General features: G+C 47.9%; 1 protein-coding gene across 1 annotated transcript in view; it reads left to right on the forward strand.

The window, feature by feature from the left end:
• ADAMTS17 (ADAM metallopeptidase with thrombospondin type 1 motif 17) overlaps positions 1-12,430 on the forward strand; it is a 316,365-nt gene that overhangs the window by 222,516 nt on the left and 81,419 nt on the right. Inside the window, exon 15 of the mRNA XM_063091528.1 lies at positions 8,638-8,758. Coding sequence (XP_062947598.1) covers positions 8,638-8,758 — 121 coding nt within the window. The remainder of the gene's footprint in view (positions 1-8,637; positions 8,759-12,430) is intronic.

Genomic DNA, 12,430 nt, shown 5'->3' on the forward strand with positions numbered 1-12,430 from the left:
CCAGCCAAGGCAGTGCCAGCCTCTCGCCAGCCTCTCGTGCAGTGTTCTTGCCAACAGGGAGGCATTCCTAAGAATCCTGAAATTCTCTAGCCAGTGGGGTCTGTGTTCCTGGCTGGATGTAACTTCAGCTCTAAGTGATCTGTGCCAATGGGCCCCTTCCACGACCTTGGTTTCAATCACAGCCTTTTCAACTGGCAAGTCTTCCCCACCAGCGACACCTGCAGTCCTTTAGTCAATGGAACAAGGATGAGATGCCATTCAAGGCCTTTGAATAGCCTTAGGTCTGTGGTCATTGGGGCACCATTGAACCTGAGCCTGTTCTGCACATGGGTGTTATCTCGGTCAGTTCAGGCTGCTGTAGCAGAATACCATACACTGGATGACTTGTGAGCAACAGATATTTATTTCTCAGCATTCTGGAGGCTTGCAGTCCAAGGTCAGGGTGCCAGCATGGGCGGGTTGTGGTGAGGGACTGCTTCCAAGCTGTGGGCTACTGACTTCTTGTCATTTCCTCACATGGTGAAAAAAAACTAGCTAGCTCTCTGGCCTCTTCTTATGATGGCATTAACCACATTCATGGGGGCTCCACCCTCATGACCTAATCACTTCTCAAAGGCCCCTCTTCCAAATACCATCACATTGGGATTAGGGGTTCAGTGGGTGAATTTGGGGGGGACACAAGGATTCAGTCCATTGCAGATGTGATGGAAATGACACTGGGGTGCATGCCTTCCCATTCCCCCATGCCACTCCATCCCCAGAGGCACCTGCCATCCCCCAGTGTCTCTTCATTGCCTCCTCCACGACGTCATGATCATTGCACTTATTGGCGCCTTCCCCAAGCCTGGCACTAACCAAGCAGAGTCACTAAAGCTCATAAGGGCAGATGATGGTGCCGGTCATGACGCTCTCTTGTGGTCTCATGCTCCTCAGGAGCCTCACCCTGCCACTGGGTAGGCCATACCTACCAGTTCTCAAAGCGCCATCTCCTCTGGATGGATGCACCCTGGTGACCCACTGCCTCCAGGTAGCCCACCAGTCCTAGCACCATCCTGGCAGGTGCAAGCACCTCACAAGATTAAAACCCTGAAACAACTTTCTTTTTTAAGGAAGTCAAAAACCATCTGCAATTTCTCTAACAATACTCTTTCTTCAGAGAGATACTATAAACAATTAACCTTAGCCCACTCTTAAATCATTTCTCACCAAACTCCAAATTATTATAAGTCATAGTTAATGACATTTTATCATAAAATTGAACATACTTAAATTAGATCATGAATTAAATACAAATACAGTATTTATGCCGAGTTGCAGTAATTGCCAAAATGGAATGCTCTGGATTCCTGCGATACTTATGAATGAGTGAGACAAGGAAAATTGGTTAAAGAAAATAATAGTAATCATAACAAAAATAAATCTCACGGGTCTAGTGAGCAGAGAGTTGTTGATATAATTATCTAGTTACAGTGGATAAAAGATAGAAATCATTCTCACTGTATGGAAGACATCACTTACAGAAATATGGCCACACTTTGCTTACCAGCTTCCCCTCTGTTCCCTTCAGCTACAAATTTTGCTATTTTTAGGTAGCAGGAAGGAATTCTGGGAAATTTTGAGGAACATAGTAACTAGTTGGTAGGGGAGGAGAGGCTCCAAAATGGCATTTTGCGTAGATTCCACTAAGCTCCAAATAGCAGGCTGATTCAAACCATAACATGAAACATGGAAATACCATTTTATTCTGTTTTTATGAGGACTGAGTTAAGTTTCATTCCAGTGAGTCACAAATTACTTAACATGCTGAAATTAAACTTAATGGCACTCATAAAAGTGGGAGGGAATTGGGGGAAGAAACACAAATATTGTATATTTTTCAGCAAGGCCCTATAAATCAGGAGTCCCATCATTAATGATTCCTACTGTTGGCCTCTAGAAGCAAAGAAACCGAGGTAATGAGTCTCTAATATGCAACTTGCTTCTGGAGCTGCTGACATGCAAAGGGTGAGCTCAGCTGACACAGGCTTTACCCGTTGGACAGTGGACACAGCCAGATGTACCTGAGTTGCAGACAAGCTTGGCTTTTCTTTAAGGCCTCACTAGCTTATGCGCTCTTGGAACCAGCATGCTCCAGTTAGGCTTATACTTCCTCAGGAGCATAATTGTCTACATATCCTGGGCTCAATGAACAGGAAACCAAAACACCTCCAGAGCCTGGAAGCTTCATTAATGGAGGAATTGTGACTGATTGAGCTGTGTTCCCCCACGAGCTGACCACAGGAGAGCCTCTTGTTGCATATTGAAAAAAGAAAAAGAAAAAATGCGTGGATGGGTAGATCACCTGCTCTTGGCACGTCAGTCATTCTGGAAACGAGCCCATTTTAATGGGCCATTTTTCTTGTCAAGGATGTATCGGCCTCCCATTTTGTGTACAAAGGTCTATGAAGCAAGGAGAATTACTGGTGGAATTTGGGAGAATTATAAGAGATTGGCCTCAGAGTACCCGTATATAATGAAGGGGTAACAAGCATATGGTGAGATGGACCCGGCGTTTATGCTGGGGCCTACATTTAAACAGTGCCCTCCTGGTTGCCACCTCTTACCTCTGCAGCTGACATGTCTGAAGTGCGTGGCCGTGGGAGCCAAACCTTTACAGATAGCAATCCTAAAACTCTAGTCATTCCCGTACCTTTTTTCTGATTAACCTCCCATAGCAACTTCTGTATTAAGACAGCAGACTGGGCCATGTGTTCCTGCCTGTTGCATCCAGGGTAAAGGCAGCCTAGCATAGGCCATAATGGTTTGGAGAAGCAGAGGCCACCGACAGAAGAAAGACCCCACCTCTTTCTGAAGGACAAAAGAGGATGGAAGTGTCATCAAAGGAACAAAGCAGCAGAGGCCTGCATGGGAACAAATGGGGAGTCGCAACCTAAAGGAAAGCATGAGTCTTGGACTTGGGAGGGGGCGTGGAAGTGAGGAGCTGGCTAAAAACGGTGGGGTAAGTCAGAGGCTGCATGCAGTGTGGCTGACTGTGGCCGGCCTGCACTCGGGCTGTTAGATAAAATAGTAGGGGCTCCTTTCCAAAGTCATGGAGAACCAGAGCAGGAGGTGACCTCTGTGCACAAGTAAGGCACTCACTCTTCAGAGTTTGCATGTAGACTCCAGCCTCCCTCCACTAGTCCTGAAAGGAAACCTACCACGCGACACCTCCCACCCTCACATATCAATCTCCCTTGGTCAGCCTTTCTGTTCCTCATTCTCAAATATGAGTGGGTAACCAGAGATCATCAGCTATTTGAAGAAAACCAGCAGCATGAACGAGAAAGACCAAGAAAAGCAAACAGAAAAACTGACCCTGGCAGAAAACTGAGATAATTATAGAATTCTGTGTGCAGCCAAACTATCAAGCAAGCATGCAGGCAAAATAATTTTGAGACACGGAAGAACTCAGAAATGTTATTTTCCATGCACCCGTTCTGAAGAAATTACGTGTAGTTTAGCAAAACAAGGGTGAAGTCGAGAAAGGGAAAGATGAGTGCTACAGGCCCTAGTGGAACTCACCCAGGAGCCCAGTAAATCCCAGCATGACGGCTGTGCAGCTGGCCCGAAAGCTGCATTCAGTTAAAATTCAAACAAGAAGTCAGTGGCCTCTCTCCAACAGAAGAGAGAGAATGAGGCAGTAGTTGGAAGATAGCTATTCAGTTGAAGAAAGCAAGCAAGTCCTACTTCTTCCAGCCAGCCAAGAAAAATCCGAGGACCCTCAAAACCTGTACCAGAAAGTCCCAGTTCGAATGTGAGGACAATAAACTGCCTCTGGTTGTGGAAAGGGTTGCTGTCGGGCTGGGGCACAGAAGAGGCAGAGACCCTGTGTTGAAAAACAGTCTCTTCCTCCCAGTTTTGCCCAGGCCCAGCTTGATAAGAGGTCATCATTTTTACACATTTATTTAACATGTATTGTGCTCAACACCACACCAGCCACTGTGTGTGAGCGGGGGTGGGGGGGCGGGGGAGGGAAGAATCTGAAGAATGATAAGCCACGTCCCCCATGTGCTTACAGTCTTCTAGGAAGATGGCACATGCTCACGTGAAAACCAAACAGCCATAGGGAAGGCGTGGTTAAGGGAGATTTGGTTTAGACACAGCAGAAAGTGCATAAGGTGGAGTTTGATTTGTTTCATGCATCAGATATTTGTCGAGCACATTCCATGTGCTGGGCACTGTAGTGCTTGCTGGGCATTTGGTGGGGAACAGGACAGAGGGTGCCTGTCCCCATCCATCAAACCCACAAACATGATCATTCCCAGGACCAGCACAGACAAAGAAGAATATAAAATAGTGCCATAGACTGAGTGGGGGATTGTGACTGAGGAGGACTGAGAATTGGGGGCATGGTGGGTGTCTTGGAGGAGACAGCATTTGAGGATGAGCCAGCCCAGCTGAGATAGAGGGGCAGAGGAGAGCAAGAGCGAGGCTGGTGCCTTCCTGGGATGGACAGAGGACGGCAGGGTGGCAGGCTCCAGGACAGGCCTGGCACAGAGGTGGCAGGGCCCAGGGTGGAGTGTGGATTTTACTCTGTAATGGAGGGGCTGGAGCAGAGGAGTGAAGTGATATTGATTACTGAGAATGACTGTAGCAGGGCCTCAGTGGACCTGGGAAATCAGCTCGGAGGCCGTTATAGCAGCTCACCTCGCTGAGAGGCGGTGGGGGCTTGCTTGGTGGGGGCTTGCTTGCAGGAGTGGGGCTGGGTGCTGGTTGCATCCAGTGTGCGTTTGGAGGAAGAGGGGGAAAATTGAGCCAGGGGGCAGTTGGAATGAGCTCACGGAGGGGCTTCAGGTCCTCAGCGTGGACCTATCTGATAGGCAGTAGGACCCGTGGCCGTGGACCTTCTCATCTGGTCTGGAGTGAAGATCAGTTTGGCAGCAGGCTGGAGGAAAATCAGTCCGATAGTTCATGTCCTGAGTGAGAAGAGTCTAAACCGGGGAGTGGCCAATGAGCATGGAGAAGAAATAGACATTTGAGGGTTTCAGGGGACAAAAATCCAGGCTCAGCAACTAACCAGGCATGTCAAAAAAAGGAAGAGTCAGAAATATCTTAGGGGTTCCTGGGAAGGCGGCAGGTCTGTCAGTTCCAGGATGGTGGCAGGGCATGTCCCGTTAGAACTGAGAAGGCGGGAGGGAGCCACTTCAGAGAAGTTGGCCTGTTGAGTGCAGTGGAGGCGAGAGGAGGGAGCAGGAGCACTCCAGGGGGTCAGCAGAGAATCAGACAAGGGCCGTTGTCTGTGGCTTGGTCTCCCTGGCGTCTTTAGGCATGTGCTCTGGTGTGTCTGCTGCTTTCCATGTTGGCTTCTCCCTCCGTCTTACACATCTTTATTCCCACATTAAGCACATAACAGGCATCCAGTAACTGTGCTTTGGATGAATGAGTATTTGCACAACCAAGGACAGGGTGTGTGTTACACCAGGGCAAAGTTAGAGGTCAAAGTCGATGAAGATGGAGAAATGGCCACTAGGTGTGATGACCAGGAGATTGGCCCTGGTGATCTTCAATAGGGGCTAATTCTGGGGATGGGGTCCAGGGCTCAAATTGCTATGGACTGATATTTCTCACTTCTGGGAAAATGGCCACACTGCCCAGGCCCATCCTGTGCCTCCTCCAGCACAGGGATGTGAGCAGTAGAGCCTTGGTAACTGCATTTTGCACATTCCGTAGGAACTGTCTTGACCAAAAAGAACTTGGGCTTTCTCCACCAATTTCATACCCTCTGTGCCTTTGGTTAATTATGCCACAGGGCATTGCCATCCTTTCAGTCCCCTTGGTGTCCCACGTACCCTGGCTTAGCTAGAGGCACAGGTCCCTGACCAGCAGATGCTAACCAGAAACTTTTAAGGCCTGCTTTGAAAGCTCAGACAGGAACAATGGAAATTCCTAATGTATGTAGAAAAGTAACTAAGGATCACCAGGATAACATGGGGAGGTTTTAGAGTTTATTGTTTGGAGTTTCCTTGGGTTTGATCATCTTGTTCTCTTGGAACACCAAGCCTCATAAAGACAATTATTAAAGCTCATCTAACATGAAGAATTAATGACTTTCATCAGATCCTGTGGTAGCTTCCCTTCCAGAAAAAAATCCCAGTCCCTGCCAAGAACATTACATGTTGCTTGCACTGACTGTAACAAAGAAAGAAAATGCCCCGTCGGCAGGTTAGTCTGGCTGTTATCCTTCAGCCCTCAGATTTGCTGTTCAGACACAGACGTGCCTGCATGCCTGACCCCAGATGCAAGTGGTGCCTGACATAACAGCAAGCAGGGTGGGCAGAGCACATGGACCTGTCCCAGCCAGGGTGACCTGCAGAATTAACTTAAAGGGCAACCCTGTATACCTTCCTGTTTGCAGCTGACATGAAAAGCCCCCCTCACTGGGGCTGGGGGAAGCTGTCTAGACCAAGTGGGATGTTTTCTTAGCGCATCTAGAAGCTGTTTGATCAGGAAACCCAAACTGAGGTGCAGGACAGGGAACCAGGCATGAAGTCAGAGACCCACTATTACCAAGCAAGGGTGGGTTAAAAAATAACAGGAAGCCAGAGTAGGGAGTGTCTAGAGCTGAGAGCACCTGAGAGGAATGGGGGAGCCTCATGGGGGCAGGAATAGGGGACATGAAAGAGGCCAGGATGTGGGGCTGGCTCTGTTGCTCTGACTTGTGGCTGTACTGGAACGTCTGGAGACCACGACATTGCAGCTCTGCCATGGAACACAGCCACACACACGTGGCATCATAAGTGTGGTCCAGGGGCCTTTTCTGAGCACACTGCGTGAGCAGACTGTTCTGATCTTGGCTGCTCTGTATTCTCAGCCCCTGTAATATGGAGCAACTTTCCAGCAACCAGCCAGCAGTCCAGATCAAGAAACCAGGGGCCCCGCAATGTGCTCCAGGTTCAAGGTGCCCCTTCACAGCCAGTTTCCCTCCAGGTCCACTCTTGGGGGTTCTGCCCTGGCAGAAGCTTGCAGTTGATGGCCAGTTAGTGTCTTGTGTCACCTAAGTCTCCCCAGCTGCCGTTAAATTCACTCTTCTCCATTAGTTCCTTGCTTGGCCTCTTAACAAATTTGTTCTTCCTTTTTGAAATACTTTGACTTCCTTTGAAATTTTCATAGTGGTCATTTTTAGACTAAACTTGCTCAGCTTTTAACATATCTTAAAGTCATTCCTGAAATATATCCAGTTATGCTATCATTTTTGTTCACACGATAGTAGTTTCCCATTAATTCTTTTTCAAACAAAACGATCTGAGGATGAGACTTTAGGACTATTAAATATGAAGACCACTCATCTATTCCTTGGAATAGTATACCCAGTGCAGTGGTTCCCATAGTGTGGTCCCAGCCAGCAGCATCAAAGTCACCTGGGAACTTGTTGGAAATGCACATTCTCAGGCCCTCCCAGACCTACAGGATCAGAAAGTCTGGGGCTTGGGATCCAGCAGTTTGTGTTTTAACAGCTCTCCTGGTGAGGCTGCTGCACACTCAATCAAAGAACCTCTGTCATAATGAAGCAGAGATTCTGATTCCGCTGGGGAGCCGGGGGCTGGCATCCACCTCCACATTCAGCCAGCTCTGCCTGCAGGTGAGAGTGCGGGGAGGGGGGGGGGCGACACTTTGCTTGTTGCCATCCAGGCATCACAGGAAAGAGCTAAATCCCCTCCACCTGGGTTATTTGGGACCCATACTCCTGGCTAAAATCCTTTATGGTGTAGCACCAATACCTAATCTGGGGTGCAGGACAGTGGGGAAAACCCAATTCTGTTTCTGGAAGTATTTGCTTTAGGGGAGAAAAATGAAGAAGGAGGGACATTTAAGGAATTTAACGAGTAAATAAATACCCAGTGTTTACCATAATGTAAACTTAGGTTATTTTGCACAATACAAACTTTTTGTGTCTTCTTTTTTCTTTTAAAAAAAAAAAAAAGTTCAAAACCTCTTTCTGCTTTTCATGAAACTTGGGCTGTGCTTCCCAGTCCCACCTAGGGAGAGGCTGCCTCTCCTCTGCTCTCAGACGTGCCTTGCTGGAAAGGTTTACGAGACGGGGTTTCTCCGTGGACTAGGTCTCCATGGATGGGAATGAGGGGCCCATCCCCAGCCCTGCCTGAATGATCTCCAAGCTTCCTTACTGCAACAGAAAAGTCTGTGGTTTCTACTGTAAGTTCTGAGACTGTTCACTGTTCCAGCCAGGGTGCAGGTGACCCATGCAGCCCCAAGGAGAACTCTAACCATGTGAAATTGTGGCCTCTGCCTCAGGCGGCTCTCACTCGGGCCAGGGAGGGCTCAGGCCACAGCGCGACTTCCCGAGGCACTTTTGCCTTTATGGACTCCCTCCTGCAGAACAAAATACCACAATATACATTTGACGACTGTGTATTTATGTGGATATAAAGACAAGTATAATCCAGACTGGATTCTATTCATTTTTTTTCTTTTCTGATTTTAAAAGGAATTAAAATATTTTCTTAGGCCTTTGAAAGTATTGGGGTACCAGGCACTGTGCCTGCAGGGCCTCATGGAGAAGTCAGTCAGCCCTGCAGGGGCGTCCTCTGTAAAACCCTCAGAGTCTTAAACACAGAATAACCCAGCCCTGTGATTCTCCAGAAAATCGGCTGTGATGGTATCATCGGGTCTGCGGCCAAAGAAGACCGGTGCGGGGTCTGCAACGGGGATGGCAAGACCTGCCGCGTGGTGAAGGGTGACTTCAGCCACTCCCGGGGGACGGGTGAGTGCCAAGCCCCAGGGCTGCCGCAGCTACAGGACAGCCAACACGTGCTGTGTACTTTGTTTCCTTTGCCCAAAAGCGAATGATTGCATGTCTTCCCTGCATTTGGTATTTAAGGGCCAGATGATAATGGATAGGTGATCTGGTGCTTCAGTTACCTTTCTCAAAGGCAAGACCCTCGAAGTGAATGGTTTTCCTGTGAAGGGAAAGCTCAGGGGCTCAGCCTCGAGGCTCTTGAACCAGCAGTAGCTTCCCAGCCCCAAGGAGCCCCAGGCTTCCCTGCAGTTCCTGTCAGCCCATCTGTTGATGTGCAGACAGAAAAGGAGGCAGAAACACTTTACCAAATCACTTTGGCCTGTTGATGGAAGAGGTTTCCTTGTTTCTGAATGTTCTGTCAGTAAAAGTAGTATAGCATTTACATGCATCTCAAAAACATGCATGAAGCCATGCAGTCCAGAAAGTCAGAGCCTCTGCCAACTGTAACTCTGGAGTAACTGAGTCTCCAGGTTCCCAGACCTAGACATGCCCCAGCACCATCCTTAGAGAGGTGACGTCAGCGTTCAGGTGACTGGCCTTCATCTTTCTGCTTGCACCATCTCTGTAGCCTTAGGCTGCTTTGTCCAGAGGTGGGAGATGACTTTCCGATCTTCAGTCTTGGAGGACACCAGGTTATGATGCCCAGGGAAGCATCTGTAGTTGACACTTAATGAGGGGAGCAGGAGGCAGGCAAACCACCTGGGGGGTGAACTCTTGAAGCTGGTGAGTGTCCACTTGCCCAGCATCACCAAGAATGACATCTGCAAGAGTGACATCTCCAGGAGAACTCTTGTTGTTTGGAATTGAGCTGAAAACTTCTATTTTAGTTTCTACAAATTGCTTTGCACAGAAGCTTTTCAGTTGAGTTCCACCCAATAAGAGAGAACCACAGTGATAATTCCCTGTCCCACGGAGCAGCCCATGGGATAAGGCAGAGAGAAGTGTGTGCATGTTCCGCCTTTTCTCTATGTAAATAGAAAACCTGATCTAGAGGAGATGTTCCTTCTGGATACCTGTGGAAAGAGAAACCTATTGCACAAACATTTTGCAGGATCTTGTGAAAGCAAAACAGAGGTAAATGCAAATGCAAAATTAGATTTAAAAAGTAAATTTCAGGACTAGTAAGGGCTGGTTTTAGGATTTCAAAGACAAGTGCCTAATCAGCGAAACAGGAAGTTTGTGTGAGAACCTGTGCCTGCTGCATGGCTCCTGAGAGAAACAGAAGGTGAAGCTGGAGCAAATCGGTTGGGGGTGGAGGGATTGCCCTCCAGAGCTGCGCTGTCCAGTACAGTAGCCATGGGCCATTTGAGTCTATTTAAATTTATTAATTAAATTTATTAATTAAATTTATAATTAATTAGAATGAAACTAACTTAAAGATGCACCCTTCAGTCCCGCCAGCCACGTTTAAAGTGCCCCATTGCCACATGCAGCAGATAGAGAACGTTCCTGTCATTGCGGAAGGTCCTCTTGGACTTAGAGTCTCTGGAACATGAATAATTTGTGCTATTTGTTCCAACACATTCGATGCCACTTTCTGTATTGGTCCTGCAGCTGCCCGTTCCCATGAGACTTTGACCTGCCTCCTGCAGCTGCACCATCAGTTAGGAACAAAGCCCCTGCAGCTGGCGAGGGGTTGCTGTTTACTGTTGATTTTTCTTTTTAATGGAAGCGTTAGAACCCTTTATCTAAATTGAATGTTGTGCCAAGCTCTGATAAACAGAACTGACTACAGTTGCGCCATTCTGCGGGGGGCAGGCCAAGCTAGCTGTGTCCACCCCTGCCCCCTGGGCAGTTCTATAAAACTCTAAGGAAGCCTCCGCCACTCACCTTTGAAAGCCTCCAGTGTATGCAACATAGCAGCTCACTTACAAGGCAACCCACATTAGGGCAAAAGTGTTCCCCCTTTTCCCAGATTCTGGTCTGCTTGCTGGCCTTGGGTTTTGGCACGGGCCAGTCTGTTTATCCACCCATGATGATGTCCTTTTCTCCTTTCCTCCCCTTTCCCCATCCACCCTGTGCTGGGCCCCATCCGTGTGTGGAATGTCCAGCCTTCCCCTGGTGAGGTCGGGCCTGTGTGACTGTAGCTGTGGGTCCCCATGGAAGGACAGACTTTATTGGAAGCCCCCTTGGGGTACCTGTTCCCACCCTGGCTTGCAGCTTAGTAAGCCTCCTTCCAGCTGCTGAGCCACAAAAGGCTTAGCAAATCTTCAGAAAAAGATAAGCACACATTAGTGTCACCCACCTGTAAATGTTCTGTCATTCTGCACCGTTACCAGATGTCACACGTTTATTTTAAAGTACAAAGCTGTTTCTATCAAATTGTCACAGTTGGAGTCTGTGAGTATAAGTTTACATCGGTATGGATTCTGTTTAGTGAACATCTGTGTCCAGTGCTCACGCACACTACATTAGGCAGCTGCCCATCTAACATAGTTTCATTAAACACAAACCCATAACCATGGTCTGATGTTCTGGAATGCACATGGACAGAGATACTGGCACCCACAGGTCCATTCACCCAATTAACATTTATTCAACACAACTACATTTTAACCACTAGATATACAGAAATAAAAGTTGTCACTGCCTTGGTCACAGTCAAGGGAGGGGACCTCTGGGCAGACAGTGGGGAGTCAGCTCAGTGGGAGTGCCATGGGGCATTTCGCCCTGGCCTGCTGGCAGATGAGGGTGGTCCTAGCTCTAAAGGACAGTAGAAATTCACTGACAGCAGGGATGGGGGAAAGATGTTTCAGGTTGAAGGAAAAACGCATATTCTTATGAGACCCAGCCCCCAGGTCATTTAACATCTTGGTGACTCCAGTTGCAGCTGGGTGGATTTGCTAATCCTGTCAGTTTAGATAAAAAGGTAACTTTCATCTCTGCTGGCTCTAGAGAATGAAGAAAGGAGGAATGTCTTATCACCCTAAGGGTGAATATCAAAGAGAAATACCATGCCAGAAAGATAAAACACAATCAAATGCAAGATTTCTGCCCACTTATATGAAGTCCTGACCCCTGCTTGAACTTTTCTGGGTTCCCCTACCTAAATTCTTAAGCTGAGAAGCCATGGCAGACCCACACAGACACAGGGTGAAGCATCCCAGCCCTAGCGGAGCAAGAAGCTGGGATTTCCCCGTGTCATGAGAGTCCCAGCACAGCGGCGGGGTAATGGCATTCTGAATGCAGGTTGTTCATTGCCCTCCAACTTTGAACAAACGAGGTCCTCAGCTACTCCTCTGTATGAGGAATCAACTTGAATGGTCTGTCACACTGCTCTTCTGATAGATGGGCTTCGAAATGCTCACACCTTTGGTTGGGTTGAGATAGCTGAGTTATTTGAACTTAATAATTTGAAAGTTCTTGGTGTGGTGCTTTCACTTCATGTATTGTCAATTTAACATTATTTTCTTTAGCCCATCCTGCTCTTCAGATCTAGAAAGGTAACTGGTGCCCATGGACAGCCAGAGCACACCTGGACTGAAGTCCCCATCAAACCAACCAGGATGCCCCACGGGCTCTCAATCCCTTTACACTTTGTTCTTGAAGAGAACCTTTTCAAATAATCAGTTCTTAAAGGATAGCATGAGTTGTTCCTTTTGAATGTGGATAGATCCACGTGTCACATATTTATCC

The sequence above is a fragment of the Cynocephalus volans genome, chromosome 3, assembly GCF_027409185.1.
Source record: "Cynocephalus volans isolate mCynVol1 chromosome 3, mCynVol1.pri, whole genome shotgun sequence".
NCBI classification, from domain to species: domain Eukaryota; kingdom Metazoa; phylum Chordata; class Mammalia; order Dermoptera; family Cynocephalidae; genus Cynocephalus; species Cynocephalus volans.